The 21,840-nt window shown below is 34.4% G+C and overlaps 1 protein-coding gene across 1 annotated transcript; it reads left to right on the top strand.

Annotated features, from left to right (window-relative positions):
- The first annotated feature begins 1,549 nt into the window (after window positions 1-1,549).
- Window positions 1,550-14,334, top strand: LOC117343021 (lactosylceramide 1,3-N-acetyl-beta-D-glucosaminyltransferase-like). Its single transcript, XM_033905345.1, has 2 exons — window positions 1,550-1,641; window positions 11,995-14,334. The coding sequence occupies exon 2, from the start codon at window positions 12,154-12,156 to the stop codon at window positions 13,366-13,368; it is 1,215 nt and encodes a 404-aa protein (XP_033761236.1). The 5' UTR covers window positions 1,550-1,641; window positions 11,995-12,153; the 3' UTR covers window positions 13,369-14,334.
- Window positions 14,335-21,840: the final 7,506 nt, after the last annotated feature.

Here is a 21,840-nt window from a genome sequence, read left to right as displayed (position 1 = left end):
GGGTTATCTAGACTCTGAAATGCTCCCTAGAAACAACCATGATCGGAGATTGCATTGGAGAGGCTATGCACGGAAGCGTATTAGGGCCACTTTAAAAAAAAGTTAAATCGTACGTACGATTTACTAATTCCAGAGACATATACAAGAGATAAGTAACATCGCTATTTAATACATAAGCTTGATTGGTCACGAATAAATAATTTATTCGTGAGCAATCAAGCTTATCGAGAGCGTCTTGTCCCCTATCAAACACACGCGAGCACAGGTAAATCGGGCTTTGCGCATGTGTGTATTGATGTACTGGAACTTATTCGACATGTTCTGGTTAATCCGCCACTACGTCAGACCAAAACACCGTCAATTTTCAATACACACGAAAAGCACATAGTTTTATTTAGGCCACTAAAAAAGTTACTACATAATCCAAAAACTATAATACTTATAGGATATAGTCTTGATGATTATGTACACTTTTGTCATTAATCCGTATTTTCGAAAACCCAATAGGTTAATTGGAGATTCCCGCCGATCTTCCCTATGGTGTGCTTGACTTTCATACTGAAAATACGAACACTTTGACAGCAAATGTGATATATTTCGTATTGATGACACTTCTGTACTTTGATACGATTTAATATTTTTTTTTGATATTGGCCCTATACGCTGCCGTAGATGCACAGAATATTAAACTATTAAGCTACTTTCCTGTGCCTCGAGAGAGTACTTGTCAAACATATAGTTAAGTTATATGAGTGCCTACAATGTGAGAGTAGCCTACCTTTCTCGTGTCAAAGGTTAATCCAGGCAAAGGCAACAACAACAGAAATGGTGTTGTGGGGGACAAACCTACAATGAAGCTGACAAGAGTCCATACCCTTCCAAGACGTGATTGCTGATTTGTGAGTCATACCAGTACTGATTTGCATATATGCCGTAAAAGAACAGAGAAAAACACATTCTTGCCGAGTGTCCAGGCAGGAATCGAACTCGGGTCTCCGGCGTGATAAGCCACAGCTCTACGTCCTGAGAAGTATGCTCCATCAGCTGAGTAACCTATTTGACACTTTGTACATCCCACGCCGACCTCTTCCTTTCACAAAAGGAAATTAGCATAAGTACGTAAGCACAGACCACCAATACCGCATTTGTATCTTACAGCAAAAAAATGTAAGCTAAAATACTTTCAACTGTGTACATACATTCATGAAAACAAAGATAAAAAGATTATACATCTTACAAACCAAAACAATATCAAAGTGTACGTTACAAACAAATCATTAATGAAATGCACATATAAATACATATATTGTACCAGGTGTACCCTACAACATGTTTATTAGTAATAAAACAGGTTAAGTGTAAACTATAACTTAACGCATCAAATTATCACATGACTCGTCAGAACGCTGACACAGCTTTGTATGGACCGCCACCGTAATCGAATTTTAAAATAAATGATCGGTCGCAGAAACGAGGCCTCACTCGAAAGTTACAGTGGTAACCCATGCAGCACAAACCAGAGTCGGCGGGGCGCTATTGACTGATTTAACATTACCACAAGGAAGTCACCCCTTCAACCGTCTAGTCGGTACTTTACCATGCGCTACTGTGACTGCTCCAGGGGTCGGTCCGCTCTGTCAGGTTAGTGATTCAATATACAGTTGCACAGTTGAATTGATTGAAATATGGTAATATGGTAATATGCAGGACCTACTTTGATCATATGATAAATTAAACTTGGTTATCAGTTTGAGTCAGAAAAAGGTTTGTCTAATACTAATCATATGCGTACGACAACTAATATAAAAAACAAGATGTGAATTATAGTTTATACCGAAAAATAATAGGCGTATTCAAATTTTTTTTTATGATTTTCTTACATTTAATCATTCAATTTTTGTTAATTTGTTAAAGCAAGAAAAAATGTTGATGTTTATTTATTTAGGTAAATAATTAAGGAAATTCCCTCGGTATACTGGAAGGTAAAAGTGATATATTTCAATATAATATTACGGTTACTATAGGCACTTTTATGTTCTGAATACAATCTTGGCTGACCTGTACTTGTATGGAGGGTGTTAGCCACAGGTAAGATATAATGATAGGGTAGCCCCGCCAACACCTGTCCAGACAAATTTACATGGTCGATTGTTATACCTTGGTCTGGGATAGGTGGGCTATTTTTTTATTTTGGATATGACTTGTATTTAAAAAATCTTATCTGTGTTTATCTGTGTTTATTTGTGTTTTATCTGATTTATCTGTTTATATTTGGTATGGTTATCATTCTTAGAAACGTAATATCAGTAATTTACTGTCAGCTATCGGTACATAGATGATACTTTAACATATATTTGTTTCATACGGTTATTTAGAGAGCCATTCATGTTATAACACCATGAAAACGAGACGTGAAGGATATGTCTCGTTAACGCGATCTACCATTTACTTGTAGAAACAAATGTACACAAATAGTTTGTTCTTCCTTTGATGATTTTTACTATAAATGACTGATACATTTCTAAATTTATTTTTCCCAATTTATATTTGTACTTTTATCAATTTACTTTATGCTGTTTTGTTAACAAATGCTATGATTAACTAACTATTGAGGACCACGTGGTAGATTAGCCTTTGGTTAAACACGTATCTTTAAATAAGCTCTATTATAACAAATACAATCTTATAGGAACAGATAATGTAAAATATCTTAAAAGTATACATTCATTTAACATTATTTAGACACTTGTTCTATACAATGAAAAGCAACATACCCAGAATGAAGAAAAGACATAAAATGTTCCCCTAACATGGTTCTGTATAAAGAAGCCTAGAAAACAATGGTTATAGCATATCTGCAAAAAATCACATATAATTCATCGATTGGTTCAAATCATGCATTTTTACATGGACGTCTTATAATGCTACTACCTGATGCATTACTGATTTCAATTATCTAATAATATCGATAAGAATGTATTAATGTGGTGTTATATAATTGAATACATTTTAACGTGCGAAACACGAGAACGGATTAACAATGCTTTATTACATAGATATTATATCCTGCTAAGGGCGACTTAATTGATTTTTATGTATAGATCTATGTCAGGGCATCAAGTAGACTCTTGACAGTATATTTTTGACCCAAAATCAGATCTGACTCTTGGGTTTGAAGGGACATGTCTATCTAACATATGTTTTGACCCTAAACATTTCTGAGAAATAGTGATTTGACTTCTGAAATTGCTAAGATTCGAGGTTCAGCTAGACGTCATGTATGTTTAATATTGGAAATGTAAATGGCTCGTAAGTCTGATAAGGCTGGCCATTTTAATGTATTATATGTATGTAATTGATGTAATTTTATGTAATTGAGTTTTGTGACACTCTGGGAAGGTAAATACGACAGGTAATACAGGCTTGAACCACTGCTATTATATCATCCAATATGGCGTAGTTTTCTAATAAAAGTAAAGGACTGCCAGGTCTTAGACACTCCCGATTGCTGGTAATGATTGAAAGAGGTGTGAGGTCAAATATATACAGTGGTTAATCATATCAAAACAGTACAGAGACAGATAAATAACACATACATATAAACACACACAAACAATGCCTCCTCCTCCTCCTCCTCCTCCTCCTCTCACACACGCACACAATGACTTTAAATAAAGTCTACATACTATTATTATTTCATATTAAATATAATCTTTATACATTATACAAGGTTAATTGTCGGCACATAGTCAGGATTCAATTTTGATTTTTTGTTTTTACATTTTCTCCATTTATTCACACATTTTAAACTTTAAGTGCTATTTTTGCTATTTGAAATATACATTTGCACAGTTATATAGTTTTAACTAAAGTATTGATGTATGAAGAACCATGTAGACACTTTGTTTATTAAATACAGTGTTTAATTTTCAAAATTGTTCTGTTATCAACTCGAAGGCTAGGGCTATTGTTACTAGAAATTTCAAACAGAAAGGATTGTTTGTTGATAACAATGGAATAAACAAACGCATCAATAAGTGTTTCTAATATCTGCAAGTTTTTGAACTTCCTGGCACTCCCAAAGAATGTTAGTGGCTGATTCCCTTTTAAGTTTATTTTGTTTAACGTCGTATTAACTGGGTCATTTAAGGACGTGCCAGGTTTCGGAAGCCTTTTCAAGGTTACATAGATTGCACAATGGACTGATAACTAGTCTTGCTTTAAACATTAAACAGCTTGGAATTGGTAGTTAAAATATTATGAGTAAACCTGTATAGCAGCCATTGAAGTTCAGTTTTTTTTTTACCTGAAATAGTAATTAATATGTATTTTCCCAGCTTCTGTTGTATAGTTTTACTACCCCCACGCCCCCTTTTGCTTAACCAGTTGGCTCTGTTCGAGTAATGTTTAAAAAGCTATAAAAATCCTTTCTACCTTTCTGATTTCTCAAAATAGACTGAATATGAAAGAAATGGTATAAGAGGCCACACCACTGTTTTCTCCGAAGATATTCTGTTAGAAATTATTTTTAAACAGAATACACTCTTCCTTGGTATTGAAGGACATTGGTTGTTAAACTATATGTTTGAACAAAATTTCAAAACTTAGAAACGATTCCAGACTATCATACTCCGATAAATTCACTACAGTTGTTACTGCTTTTCTGTACCACTGATTGTAAAAAACGCTTTACCTGATATAGTAATATTCTTATTGAACCAAATAGGCTCTTGTAAAACTGACTACTTTCCCATTAATAGTGGTTTCTACAGTTAGTACAATTTCTATGGCAATTTTGTATATACTCACCTCCAATATTTAGCAAAACATCAGTATTTACACTAGTATTTAATATCGAGTACCACCTGTCTGATGTATGATAAAGTCTTCTAATTCTACTTAGTTTCAATGAATCTCCAAAGCCCTTATATTAACCATTTTCAATCCACCATTTATGATATCTTGGACTACAGTTTTATCTATTAAGTTTATCAATTTAACTGTTCCATAGCAATTCAAATAACATGTTAATATCGTTGAATGTTATTTTGGTCTCTAGATTGGGTAGAGCTGTAAAAAGATGGTTGAATTGTGAAATGAAAAGAGATTAAATTTTGTGTATCTTCCCTATCGTATGAGATGTCTTTTTTTTTACAATTGCAGTAAGCTTTACAATTTTCTTGTCATAATTGATCTTTGGCATAGCATGACGGTTGACATCAAATAATCCCATTTAGATTGCAAAGTTCCCACCCCCGCTGTAGATTAAGTTCAGGCATGAGTATGCCCTGGCTATATTTTTTACCTTATCCATATGATCTCTGTCTTTTCAATATTCACTTAAAGCCCTATGATATTTGCAAAGATATTAAATCTATCAAATATTCATATTATGACTGTTGTGATCAATCTAATGTTAAAAAAAGGACCGTCAGAATACATAGGGAGAAGTATGGGGATATCACCAGGTTTAACACCGTTATTATTTCTTTTTTGTTATCTTGCATTTCAAAAGCTAAACACATTGGCACATAAGATAAATATAAACGGTGCTATATGATCCCCCTATCTACTATCCCTTTTTATGGAAAAAGTAGATAAATTGCCACCGATTTATTGAGGCGGATTCATTTCTATGTAGGGAGTTAAACAATAAAACTATTTTTAGATATATGTACAAAATAAGTTAACACATATTTTTTTTTAAATCTATCATAAGTATCATGCCTGGTATATCAATGTCTTATGTAAATTGCATCAAATCATTGAGTAACCTTATGCTTTCTCCAATATAACGCCCTGATAGAAATCCAGTTTGGTCCTTACTAATAAGTTTGTGTCGAACTGATTTAATTATATTAGAGGTAACTCCGGATGCTATTTTATAAGCAATATTCAGAAAAGAAATAGGACGCCAGTTTTTTTTAGGAAGTTATCTCCTTTGGGTAGACAGTTAACTGTAGAGTGTCTCTGTGTAACGGATAACTCTCCATGTGCATAACCATAAGTTAAAGATCTTATAACGAAGCTTCCCAATTTATTCCAGAAAAAAAAATGAAAAATTCTACAGTAAACCCATCGAACCCATGACTCTTATTGTTTTTCATATTTTTTTGGAAACTTTCTAGCTTCTTCAAGAGAAATGAAACCTTCTAAGCTTTCTGTTTCTTCAATGAAGAGTTTAGAGAGATAGATTGTCTGAGGTAACCCTTAGTAACCTAACCTACTCTGTTCTTTATGAGAAAATAAACTCAATTGTTTAGGTCATTCTTTTGAAAGACAAAATATGCCATTATACCGTAGATCGTGAGTTCCATGCCTGGTAAGGGCATGAGTCATAAAATTGCCTTCCTTCGTCATTTGTGTTACTATATTATATGTCATTGTCAATACAATGTATCGTACGCACTATGTGTTGTTGATCCGAAGGTAAAGATTTTAATTTTCTGTCATAGCTATACTGTGTGAAATTATGTAATATGTGTACAATTTGCATCCACGTATGTATATTTACATTCTGTGTTGCATTTGCCTATATGTCAAATTGTCACTGTCGTCACACAGGGGCTCGTTGTCGAATTGTCAGAAATGCTAGACACGACAACATTTAAAGTCCAGCATTTATAAAAAAAATCTTGCGAAAAATCGGCAGTATCGACATGGTTTCTGGTTGTGTATGCATACTGAATTATAGTTATGTGGTTTTTCACTGATGTCAAAGGCCTAGACTACCTTACTCCAAAATCGAGCCCCTGTGAAGATGAACATCGTCTGCTAAGTTAGCGACACTGATGTGACCGGTTAGACTGGATTCTGTTTCTAATGAAATATCCTTGGAATCGTTTTCACCTACTGTCAAGACGACGTTCATTTAGAATTTAAAAGATGATATTCCTCTGAAAATAACGTAAATCCAGTCGATAGAAACATAAGTGTTTCCGAGGAATCAAATCTGTCCTGTGCAGTACCCATTCAACGCCGCATCACTTCTAAATGTTAACCGTATATCATTGAGCCGAAAAACGGCTTTATTTTTTAAACAATCAGAAATTATGCAATTGTGAACAATTTGAAGATATCTACAAACGTTTATAAAATATAATATAAAGCCAAATTGTGCAAAAAAACATTTCATGTGATTGCTATTGATAACGACATGAGGGACTATATTATTCCTTCTGGAAATTTCGGCTGTTCCGGTATTTGAACTTGATGACGTCAGTGATAGGAGAAGCGGCAAATTTAAACGCGTCTTAAGCTACAGTAAATAAAATAAAATTATGAATGTAAATATAAGCATTGAACTGTAACGGGCGACATTCTATTTATCTGTCACCCAAATTGTATTCATATCGACTGTATACTACCATTTGGTAACAGTTCAATGCTTAAATATACATTGCCATCCAGGTATTCATATCATCTTATAGACGACTTGTCACTATGAATATGTCAGGGTAGCGGGCCGACCATCACTGCGCTATAGAAACTTCATTTTTAAGAACAGTTTTCAATCCCGTGTACAACCCATTAAGGGTCATCTCAATAACAAATTTCAATCCCGTGTACAACCAATTAAGGGTCATCTCAATAGCAAATTTCAATCCCGTGTACAACCCATTAAGGGTCATCTCAATAGCAAATTTCAATCCCGTGTACCACCCATTAAGGGTCATCTCAATAGCAAATCCAGTGATATCAGTGATATTGTAAAAGCCTATAAATCACTACTATGGTGCAATTTAACAAACGTAACTTGATGAATGTATCATGGCCAACTAACCATGGGTCTTGCTTTTGACCTTTTTAGATCTTTTCAACAAAACATGTGAAAAAATTATGTTGTAAGGGGACATTTGCAAAATAACCATGCCGTTTTGCTTACAAGTGTCTATGGCACACACTAGGAGCGTTGGTTAGACTGGATTTATATGCATAACTAAATGAATCTATTTTGATCTTGAAATGCAAATGGCGGTTGTGAATAATATCAAACAACCATGGAATATAGAAAGGCATTTCAAACATCAAATGCTCTTTGTCACAATTAAGAATATGACAGGATGACTGTTTTTAGGAAAAAATGTTCAGCCGATGAGTTTGAGGTAAAAGTTACATATTTCTGAAAAAGGCCTCAAACTCCAGTTTAACTATTTTTCCTGAAAAAATCCTTCTGGTGGTAAAACAGCTATCATCAAAAGTCGTCTCTCAATTTGTTGAGGTAGCCCTGCTACACCAGGCTATTGGGAAAGTTATTCAATCGTTTTACTCCCCACAATTAAATTCGTGATAGTATTGTGGTCAGTTTACCCAAGGATGTACCAGGTGCCAAGTATTAACGTTGACTTCGGTAGATATAGAGGATATCTAACAGTATCTTCAGTAATACCAAATATATGTTACGAGTGTAGCTAATATTTTGATATTGTTCACCTGTGCGTAGCACGTGTGAAAAAATATCAAAATATTAGCCACACTAGTGAAATGTATTTGGTATTACTGAAGATACTGTTAGATATTCATTCTGCTTATTACATTTTAATTGCAAAATATACCGGATAAGATTTTTATGTTCCCCATTGTCGTTTGTAAGCAGTGATTTGATTAGTCAAATCATAAAAAAATGATATTTTTCTCTAGCGAAAAATATCATAAAAAGCGATATTTAAACCATCACTTTTATAGATTATAGAATATTTATTCGATATTTCATGGGTAAAAATGTAATAAATGTTTCTTACAATGTATATCATTGAATGATCAACAATGAATATGTCCACCTCAGATATCTAAAACCTGTTCCCACTATTATCTCGTTGAGAAGAACAACTTTCCATAGTTATTGGTGAACTAACAGCGAAGGATAAGCAGAATAATAAATGATACAGTAGCTAACGAATATCTTTGGATATATATATATGCTCTTGGCACAGTTGCAATGTATGTGAGGTCGGGGTGATTTTCTTGGAGTAAAATTGACAAGCAGGGTAGAATTGCTCAGCACCACTCAATCCTGGAACAGAACTGACTACAACTTGAGACTTTTGTTTTTTTACATGCTGCTTACTCAAAAGCTAACAAAACTCGTCCGAATTAAACCCCAAATATTATTGTTTGGTGATGATTTTAACAATGGCACCATGCAGCAGAACCCATTGTTCTTACAAACACCTCTTCTTATTAATAACTACAAAAAGATTAACAGTAATATATATGAATGTTTTGATATTGGAGTTCATTCTTAATTAAGCCAGCTTCTATCCACAAAGGCTCCAATCACAATCCGCAGTTGTTTATAGTGTTTGCTTTTTTAGGTTTTCTTTAGAGTATAAGAGTTCCATTCTCGTTCTTTATGTAACAATTGATATATCTGTTTATGACAGTGAAGAGGCTTCTTGAAAAACAAGGCAGAAATAGTTGTGGTCACTTTGTAAAATAGAAATGAGTGATTGTTACAAGACATGCTACGTCTTTCCGTGCCAAATTTTCCTTTGCCTACATATGCTTAACAATACAATAAAAAATATCAAAACCTAACTAGTAAAACTTCAATTTGTTTGTGTCTGTCTTCTATTCTATAAATGTACCTGTAATTTATCTGTTACATACATGTACATATGAACGTTTGACTGTTGTAGTTTTATCAGAGTTACGTACCTTGATACTACATGTACGTAGTTTTATGAGAGTTACGTACCTTTGTGACGTTAAGTTGTTTTGTCAGAGTATATTAAGACACACGAACCATGAAAAAAAAGTTCAAGATTAAAATACAATTAAGTGTTGACTTTCTTACGTTATGTTTACGTAATCTTATATTACATGTATCATTGATGTTATTGCGACAAACAATTGTATATCACGAAAAAAGAAAAGAAAAAGAAACATTTAATGCGTTCAACTACACTTCCTAATCAAAAGGAAACACTTATAGGTTGAAATGAACAGTGGTACTCAAACATTGGATTATAATTGATAAAGTTCATATTCAACATATTAAAACGTACCCCGTCTGATAGAAGATACATTATTCTTGTGTGGATTTAAAGGTAAGAAAAACACTTATATAGTGTGAATTAAAAAGGAAAGAATATACCTAATAAAGTGTTAATTAAAAGGAAAGAATATACACTAATATGATATGAATTAAAATGAAAGAATATACCCTTATATAGTGTGAATTAAAAGGAAAGGATATACAATAATAAAGTGTGAATTAAAAGGAAAGAATATATACTAATATGATATGAATTAAAAGGAAAGAATATACCCTTATATAGTGTGAATTAAAAGGAAAGGATATACAATAATAAAGTGTGAATTAAAAGGAAAGAATATATACTAATATGATATGAATTAAAAGGAAAGAATATACCCTTATATAGTGTGAATTAAAAGGAAAGGATATACAATAATAAAGTGTGAATTAAAAGGAAAGAATATACACTAATATCGCCTGAATGTAAGGAAAGAATATACCCCCAAAAAGGGCGGATTAAACAAAATAGAATATACACTAATATAGTGTGAATTAAAAGGAACAAATATAAACTAATATGGTTTGAATTAAAAGGAACAAATATACACTAATATAGTGTGAAATAAAAGGAACAAATATACACTAATATAGTGTGAAATAAAAGGAACAAATATACACTAATATAGTGTGAATTAAAAGGAACAAATATACACTAATATAGTGTGAATTAAAAGGAACAAATATACACTAATATAGTGTGAATTAAAAGGAACAAATATATACTAATATAGTGTGAATTAAAAGGAACAAATATATACTAATATAGTGTGAATTAAAAGGAACAAATATACACTAATATAGTGTGAAATAAAAGGAACAAATATATACTAATATAGTGTGAATTAAAAGGAACAAATATACACTAATATAGTGTGAATTAAAAGGAACAAATATATACTAATATAGTGTGAAATAAAAGGAACAAATATACACTAATATAGTGTGAATTAAAAGGAACAAATATATACTAATATAGTGTGAATTAAAAGGAACAAATATACACTAATATAGTGTGAAATGAAAGGAACAAATATATACTAATATAGTGTGAAATAAAAGGAACAAATATACACTAATATAGTGTGAATTAAAAGGAACAAATATACACTAATATAGTGTGAAATAAAAGGAACAAATATATACTAATATAGTGTGAATTAAAAGGAACAAATATACACTAATATAGTGTGAAATAAAAGGAACAAATATACACTAATATAGTGTGAATTAAAAGGAACAAATATATACTAATATAGTGTGAATTAAAAGGAACAAATATATACTAATATAGTGTGAATTAAAAGGAACAAATATATACTAATATAGTGTGAATTAAAAGGAACAAATATATACTAATATAGTGTGAATTAAAAGGAACAAATATATACTAATATAGTGTGAAATAAAAGGAACAAATATATACTAATATAGTGTGAATTAAAAGGAACAAATATATACCAATATATTGTGAATTAAAAGGGTAAGCATAAATATATATACACACAATGTACAGATTCAGTGAAAGCGAAACCCTGATATGCAGACGAACTATATCAGGTTTCGGAAACTAAATCTTTCAAGTTATTTATGGATATACAAAAAAGAATGTATATCTTGTTATGGTCGATTAAAAATCCAAAATGGCCAAAACGTTCCAGCATACTACATTGATGAAAGATTTGATGGAAAGTAAGGATAAAGAAAATCGCGCGAGCTCACGAGGCCATTGCATTTTTGTTCAACATAGATACAGATTGTTAGGTTACCTGTACAAAGTGAAGGTTCAGACGTATCAATATATCTTATATGTAATATTTGTACAATTCGCATCATTAATGAACCATTTGGCATGTCAGTTTATCTTACTGTTGTGACATTGAAACATAGCAGCTGTGATAATATATCGTTCCCTATCATTTTTGTTGGAAGCTAATATTTATCATATTTCATTTCAGATGCAGACGTCGTGTTAAATGTGTGGTAAAGTGGACATCAGCATCCTAACGCTTCCTCTTTGGACTCCACTTCCGTCATCTAAACGTGAAACTGTTTTATTGATGGTAGGCGGGCATATCAGCCAGTATAAAATAGATGGTATATGATCGCCAAGAACGATGGGTGTCCATTGGAAAACTAGAATCAAGAGGCTTTTATCACCCAATGATAGGAGGCATACATGGTTTTCATCAAAGCTGCTTCATTCTCGGAGAACATGTGTTGTTACCATGGTCATAATAGTGTATGTGCTTTACCTTCGATCAGAGCATCCAAAACCATACATGCCTGATATACAGTTTCGGGAAAAGGACAACACTGGATTGAAGAGTCCTGGGTTTTACATTAGAAGCATATATGAACAAATATATTATATATTTGTTAACTTCCGGGAAGTAGAAAATCAAAACATTGAATCATTGATGCGTAGTCCGAAGAAGTCATTCTTTGGAATCCATTTGGATGTCCGTGATATCGTAGACATGAAGATTAAGAATTCTGCATCAGAACTAAAAACTACTGGGTTGGTGAATCTTCATCCTTTCCGATATCTGAACAATCCTGGTCACTGTCAGTTTAAGAACAACGGTATGCGTACAATATTAATCATCGTGAAATCTACCGTACGTAATGTTTTGCTGAGACATGCTATAAGGAAAACATGGGGCAATATTATTGATGAAAACGTCAAAATAGTGTTTATGTTAGGACGTAACAACTCCCGACACTTTCAACAAGACACTATCGACACAGAGGCCGCCAAGTACAAAGACATAGTCCAGGAAGACTTTGTAGATACTTATTTCAACAACACATTAAAATCCATCATGTCGTTTAACTGGGCAGCTCAGTACTGCGAAGATGCTCAATTTCTTTTGTTTGTGGACGATGACTTCCTCATCGATGTCCCAAAAATTCAAAATTACATCTATTCTATTCCTGAGTCTGATGTTGCGACACTTTTTACAGGCCATCGAATAATTCAGCCGGTTGTGAGAGACCGAGAGTCCAAATGGTACCTGTCGTGGGAAGCATTCCCTTACAAATATTGGCCTCCATATCTAGCAGGTGGTGCTTATCTCACCAGTATGCCAGTTGCAAAGAAATTTAGTTATGCTTTCCCGTATATAGATATGTTAGGCATAGATGACGCGTGGTTAGGTATTGTCGCTAGGAACTTGCGGATCTATCCACAAGATCATCATTTCTTTCATAACAACGGCAGGTACTCCCATTTAGCTCTGGTATACCAATGTTGTCATACTGAAAAGAAGATGTTAGAAACTTGGTGGCAATATAAACACAGCGCAAGCTTCCGATTCGGGACTTTGTAACATATATATATGTGTGACCATTAAAGATCAACAGTTAATTATAAGCCATCATGTGATAGACATGTGGTATAAAATGTATTCTGTAAATCTGGTAAACTCAGATTCAAGCACGAATTGCCTATTCATTAGATTTTGGCAAGTGGATCTTTTTTTGCTGCATTTTGCACAAATGGTAGGGTATTTTATCTCCATTTTAGTCGTGAATCTAGTCTTTTATTGACTCAATCAGTTTTACATGCGTGAACAATAGAGAATACCGAAATGCAAGGGAATCTGTAATTCTTACTCAAAGTCGAAAAAAATGAGGGCAAAAATAAACACAAAATATAGATTTACGAGGAGCTCATTGATACAGTACAAGAATAAGACCATGTGTCCCGGCAGAGGAACTAGGATGGCGACAACAGAACGACTAGGATGGCGACAACAGAACGACTAGGCAGGCTAACAACCATCGATTATGTCTCCCAATTTGATCTTGATCTCAACCATTAGACTTTCCCGTGGTTTTTATCGACCTGCAGGGGCCGTGGTGGCCGAGTGGTTAATGTGCACGTGCCGCGACACTTTAACACTAGCCCTCCACTCTACGTGGGGCAGTTGCCAGGTACTGACCGTAGGTCGGTGGTTTTTCTCCGGGTACTCCGGCTTTCCTCCACCTCCAAAACCTGGCACGTCCTTAAATGATCCTGGCTGTTAATAGGACGCTTAACAAAATAAACCAAATTATCGACCTGCATATACCGTCAGTAGTCGACTTTATCACGTGATTCGTGGTAATGGAAAGAATCCATTAAATATCGAACAAATAGGAACATGTCGGTAAGGAAGCTGGCATGTTACTATATGTAAAGGGAAAATCAGCAATTGGGAAATTGAAGTACATGTAGTCACGTTTATCGTAAACCTAATTTGTAATTGCAGTCCCTGCTGGTAACGTTGTAATTAAAGATCGAGGCGACAGGCGTTGAATAGTTTGTAGTGTCCTCTATTTCATGTTCTACAGGCAACACATCAACACCTGTCTAACACATCAACACATGTCTAACACATCAACGCATGTCTAACACATCAACACATGTCTACCACATCAACACATCTCTACCATATCAACACATGTCTAATACATCAACACATATCTAACACATCAACACATGTCTAACACATCAACACATGTCTAACACATCAACACATGTCTAATACATCAACACGTGTCTAACTCATCAACACATGTCTAACACACCAACACATGTCTAACACATCAACACATGTCAACCACATCAACACATGTCTAACACATCAACACATGTCTAACACATCAACACATGTCTAACATATCAACACATGTCTAATACAGCAACACATGTCTAACACATCAACACATGTCTAACACATCAACACATGTCTAATACATCAACACATGTCTAACACATCAACACATGTCTACTACATCAACACATGTTTAATACATCAACACATGTCTAACACATCGACACATGTCTAATACATCAACACATGTCTAACACATCAACACATGTCTAATACAGCAACACATGTCTATTACATCAACACATGTCTAACACATCAACGCATGTCTAACACATCAACACATGTCTACCACATCAACACATCTCTACCATATCAACACATGTCTAATACATCAACACATCAACACATATCTAACACATCAACACATGTCTAACACATCAACACATGTCTAACACATCAACACATATCTAATACATCAACACGTGTCTAACTCATCAACACATGTCTAACACACCAACACATGTCTAACACATCAACACATGTCAACCACATCAACACATGTCTACCACATCAACACATGTCTACCACATCAACACATGTCTACCACATCAACACATGTCTAACACATCAACACATGTCTAACACATCAACACATGTCTAACATATCAACACATGTCTAACATATCAACACATGTCTAACACATCAACACATGTCTAATACATCAACACATGTCTAACACATCAACACATGTCTACTACATCAACACATGTCTAATACATCAACACATGTCTAACACATCAACACATGTCTAATACATCAACACATGTCTAACACATCAACACATGTCTAATACAGCAACACATGTCTATTACATCAACACATGTCTAATACATCAACACATGTCTAACACATCAACACATGTCTAACACATCAACACATGTCTAACATATCAACACATGTCTAATACAGCAACACATGTCTAACACATCAACACATGTCTAACACATCAACACATGTCTAATACATCAACACATGTCTAACACATCAACACATGTCTACTACATCAACACATGTCTAATACATCAACACATGTCTAACACATCAACACATGTCTAATACATCAACACATGTCTAACACATCAACACATGTCTAATACAGCAACACATGTCTATTACATCAACACATGTCTAATACATCAACACATGTCTAACACATCAACACATGTCTAACACATCAACACATGTCTAACATATCAACACATGTCTAATACAGCAACACATGTCTATTACATCAACACATGTCTAATACAGCAACACATGTCTAACACATCAACACATGTCTAACACATCAACACATGTCTACTACATCAACACATGTCTAACACATCAACACATGTCTAACACATCAACACATGTCTAACACATCAACACATGTCTAACACATCAACACCTGTCTAACACATCAACACATGTCTAACACATCAACACCTGTCTAACACATCAACACATGTCTAACACATCAACACATGTCTATTACATCAACACATGTCTACCACATCAACGCATGTCTAACACATTCACACATGTCTAACATATCAACACATGTCTAACACATCAACACATGTCTACCACATCAACACATGTCTAACATATCAATACATGTCTATTACATCAACACATGTCTAACACATGAACACATGTCTAACACATGAACACATGTCTACCACATCAACACATGTCTAACACATGAACACATGTCTAACACATGAACACATGTCTAACATATCAACACATGTCTACCACATCAACACATGTCTACCACATCAACACATGTCTACCACATCAACACATGTCTAACACATCAACACATGTCTTATACATCAACACATGTCTAACACATCAACACCTGTCTAACACATCAACACCTGTCTAACTCATCAACACATGTCTAACCCATCAACACATGTCTAACACATCAACACATGTCTAACACATCAACACATGTCTAACTCATCAACACATGTCTAACACATGTCTAACATATCAACACATGTCTAATACATCAACACATGTCTAATACATCAACACCTGTCTAACTCATCAACACATGTCTAACATATCAACACACGTCTAACACATCAACACCTGTCTAACTCATCAACACATGTCTAACTCATCAACACATGTCTAACACATCAACACATGTCTACCACATCAACACATGTCTAACACATTAACACATGTCTATTACATCAACACATGTCTAACACATCAACACATGTCTACCACATCAACACATGTCTAACATATCAACACATGTCTAACATATCAACACATGTCTAACACATCAACACATGTCTAACACATCAACACATGTCTAACACATCAACACATGTCTAACTCATCAACACATGTCAAACTCATCAACACATGTCTAACACATCAACACGTCTAACACATCAACACATGTCTAACACATCAACACATGTCTAACACATGTCTAACACATCAACACCTGTCTAACTTATCAACACATGTCTAACACATCAACACATGTCTAACACATCAACACATGTCTAACACATCAACACATGTCTAACACATCAACACATGTCTAACACATCAACACATGTCTACCACATCAACACATGTCTAACATATCAACACATGTCTACCACATCAACACATGTCTAACATATCAACACATGTCTACCACATCAACACATGTCTAACACATCAACACATGTCTAATACATCAACACATGTCTAACACATCAACACATGTCTAACACATCAACACATGTCTAACACATCAACACATGTCTAACACATCAACACATGTCTTATACATCAACACATGTCTACCAAATCAACACATGTCTAACATATCAACACATGTCTACCACATCAACACATGTCTAACACATCAACACATGTCTAACACATCAACACATGTCTAACACATCAACACATGTCTTATACATCAACACATGTCTACCACATCAACACATGTCTAACATATCAACACATGTCTACCACATCAACACATGTCTAACACATCAACACATGTCTAATACATCAACACATTTCTAACACATCAACACATGTCTACCACATCAACACATGTCTAACACATCAACACATGTCTAACACATCAACACATGTCTAACATATCAACTCATGTCTACCACATCAACACATGTCTAACACATCAACACATGTCTAATACATCAACACATGTCTAACACATCAACACATGTCTAACACATCAACACATGTCTAATACATCAACACATGTCTAACACATCAACACATGTCTAACACATCAACACATGTCTAACACACCAACACATGTCTAATACATCAACACATGTCTAACACATCAACACATGTCTAACACATCAACACATGTCTAACACATCAACACATGTCTAACACATCAACACATCAACACATGTCTAACATATCAACACATGTCTACCACATCAACACATGTCTAACACATCAACACATGTCTAACACATCAACACATCAACGCATGTCTAACACATCAACACATGTCTAACACATCAACACATGTCTAACACATCAACACATGTCTAACTCATCAACACATGTCTAACACATCAACACATGTCTAACACATCAACACATGTCTACCACATCAACACATGTCTAACACATCAACACATGTCTACCACATCAACACATGTCTAACACATCAACACATGTCTAATACATCAACACATCAACACATGTCTAACATATCAACACATGTCTAACACATGTCTACCACATCAACACATGTCTAACACATCAACACATCTCTACCACATCAACACATCTCTACCACATCAACACATGTCTAACACATCAACACATGTCTAACACATCAACACATGTCTAACACATCAACACATGTCTAACACATGTCTAACACATCAACACCTGTCTAACTTATCAACACATGTCTAACACATCAACACATGTCTAACACATCAACACATGTCTAACACATCAACACATGTCTAACACATCAACACATGTCTAACACATCAACACATGTCTATTACATCAACACATGTCTAACACATCAACACATGTCTACCACATCAACACATGTCTAACATATCAACACATGTCTACCACATCAACACATGTCTAACATATCAACACATGTCTTATACATCAACACATGTCTACCACATCAACACATGTCTAACACATCAACACATGTCTACCACATCAACACATGTCTAACACATCAACACATGTCTAATACATCAACACATCAACACATGTCTAACATATCAACACATGTCTAACACATGTCTACCACATCAACACATGTCTTATACATCAACACATGTCTACCAAATCAACACATGTCTAACACATCAACACATGTCTATCACATCAACACATGTCTAACACATCAACACATGTCTAACACATCAACACATGTCTAACTCATCAACACATGTCTAACACATCAACACATGTCTTATACATCAACACATGTCTACCAAATCAACACATGTCTAACATATCAACACATGTCTACCACGTCAACACATGTCTAACACATCAACACATGTCTAACACATCAACACATGTCTAACACATCAACACATGTCTTATACATCAACACATGTCTACCACATCAACACATGTCTAACATATCAACACATGTCTACCACATCAACACATGTCTAACACATCAACACATGTCTAATACATCAACACATTTCTAACACATCAACACATGTCTACCACATCAACACATGTCTAACACATCAACACATGTCTAACACATCAACACATGTCTAACATATCAACTCATGTCTACCACATCAACACATGTCTAACACATCAACACATGTCTAATACATCAACACATGTCTAACACATCAACACATGTCTAACACATCAACACATGTCTAATACATCAACACATGTCTAACACATCAACACATGTCTAACACATCAACACATGTCTAACACATCAACACATGTCTAATACATCAACACATGTCTAACACATCAACACATGTCTAACACATCAACACATGTCTAACACATCAACACATGTCTAACACATCAACACATCAACACATGTCTAACATATCAACACATGTCTACCACATCAACACATGTCTAACACATCAACACATGTCTAACACATCAACACATCAACGCATGTCTAACACATCAACACATGTCTAACACATCAACACATGTCTAACTCATCAACACATGTCTAACACATCAACACATGTCTAACACATCAACACATGTCTACCACATCAACACATGTCTAACACATCAATACATGTCTAATACATCAACACATCAACACATGTCTAACATATCAACACATGTCTAACACATGTCTACCACATCAACACATGTCTAACACATCAACACATCTCTACCACATCAACACATCTCTACCACATCAACACATGTCTAACACATCAACACATGTCTAATACATCAACACATGTCTAACACATCAACACATGTCTAACACATCAACACATGTCTAATACATCAACACATGTCTAACACATCAACACATGTCTAACACATCAACACATGTCTAACACATCAACACATGTCTACCACATCAACACATGTCTAACACATCAACACATGTCTAATACATCAACACATCTCTACCACATCAACACATGTCTAACACATCAACACATGTCTAACACATCAACACCTGTCTAACACATCAACACATGTCTAACACATCAACACCTGTCTAATACATCAACACATCAACGCATGTCTAACACATCAACACATCAACGCATGTCTAACTCATCAACACATGTCTAACACATCAACACATGTCTAACACATCAACACATGTCTAATACATCAACACATGTCTAATACATCAACACATGTCTAATACATCAACACATGTCTAACACATCAACACATGTCTAACACATCAACACATGTCTAACACATCAACACATGTCTTACACATCAACACATGTCTAACACATCAACGCATGTCTATCAACGCATGTCTATACGAGATGTCAAAGAACTTTGGAATGCCTTTATGATATGTTCTGATATCTTTATAATAATCAGCCGTGTATAAAAAAGAATCGGCGGAGAGAGGGGTACACCAATAGTCAGTAGGAGGATTATGTAACCAAACTTAACACATGTCCGTGAGTAAATCAAATATTACTGGACCTTAGTCGTGTGTTTAACAAAACACGATCTGGTATAGTTCACAACCATGCAGTTTGCCTCTCTTTGAAGATATCTCTGGTCACCATAGAAACTTAGGGAAAATGTACAATGTATAAACATATTGATTAAAATTCTCATTCCTGGTACTATCATTATGTTGTAAACCGGTAAAAAGTTTATTTTTGTGTGAGTTGTCCCTATTTGCTCCCGACTGTACATGTTTGTCGTTTATCTGAAGATTACAAAAGAGAATCGGGATGCCCGGTTGTTGGTTATTATGTTATATTGTACAGATAAAGGTGCATGATATTGAGAAACACCTGTAGAATTGAATCCCAAGCATTAAAATTGTATTGATTTTAAATGATGTGTTTTTATATTAAACTTTTTCAAACTACTTTCATTTGATTTATCTATCATAACAAAGTCCATGCTACCACATAAATGATGTTTTCTTCTCGAGATTCATACCTGGACCTTTACCAGTTTCAATCAATCAATACCCTTTTTTATCAAAGTGTTGCAAATAATGTATTAAAACATATTAGTCGATACTAATATATAAAAACAAGCATTGCTCACCTGGATATTTCAGTTATTATGGCAAAATATTCTAATTTAAGATATATTTCAAATATTTTCCTACTTTTGAACTGCCTCTCCCAACAACGGTTCAAACTACGTGTGGATTAAATCCTGTCATTTTTTTTTTTTATATATTACTCCTATTAGGCCCCCTTTCCTCCGACCTTCTACCTGCATTTTTCGTCTTCACAAGGTCCAAGAATAATATTATCACAAAGGGCAATAATTCTGTAAGTCACTGTCACATATTTTCCATTTTCCAACTCGTCTGAGGTCTTGTCAATATATGGCTACAGATAAAGTTTCGTCAAACTTGGTTGATAGAATTTATCATAGTTATCTAGTTCACAAGGTTCAATAATAATATTATTACAAAGGGCAATAACTCTGTT

This window comes from Pecten maximus, chromosome 14 (assembly GCF_902652985.1).
Source record: "Pecten maximus chromosome 14, xPecMax1.1, whole genome shotgun sequence".
Lineage (NCBI taxonomy): Eukaryota > Metazoa > Mollusca > Bivalvia > Pectinida > Pectinidae > Pecten > Pecten maximus.
This window is presented reverse-complemented; position numbering and strand designations above follow the sequence as displayed.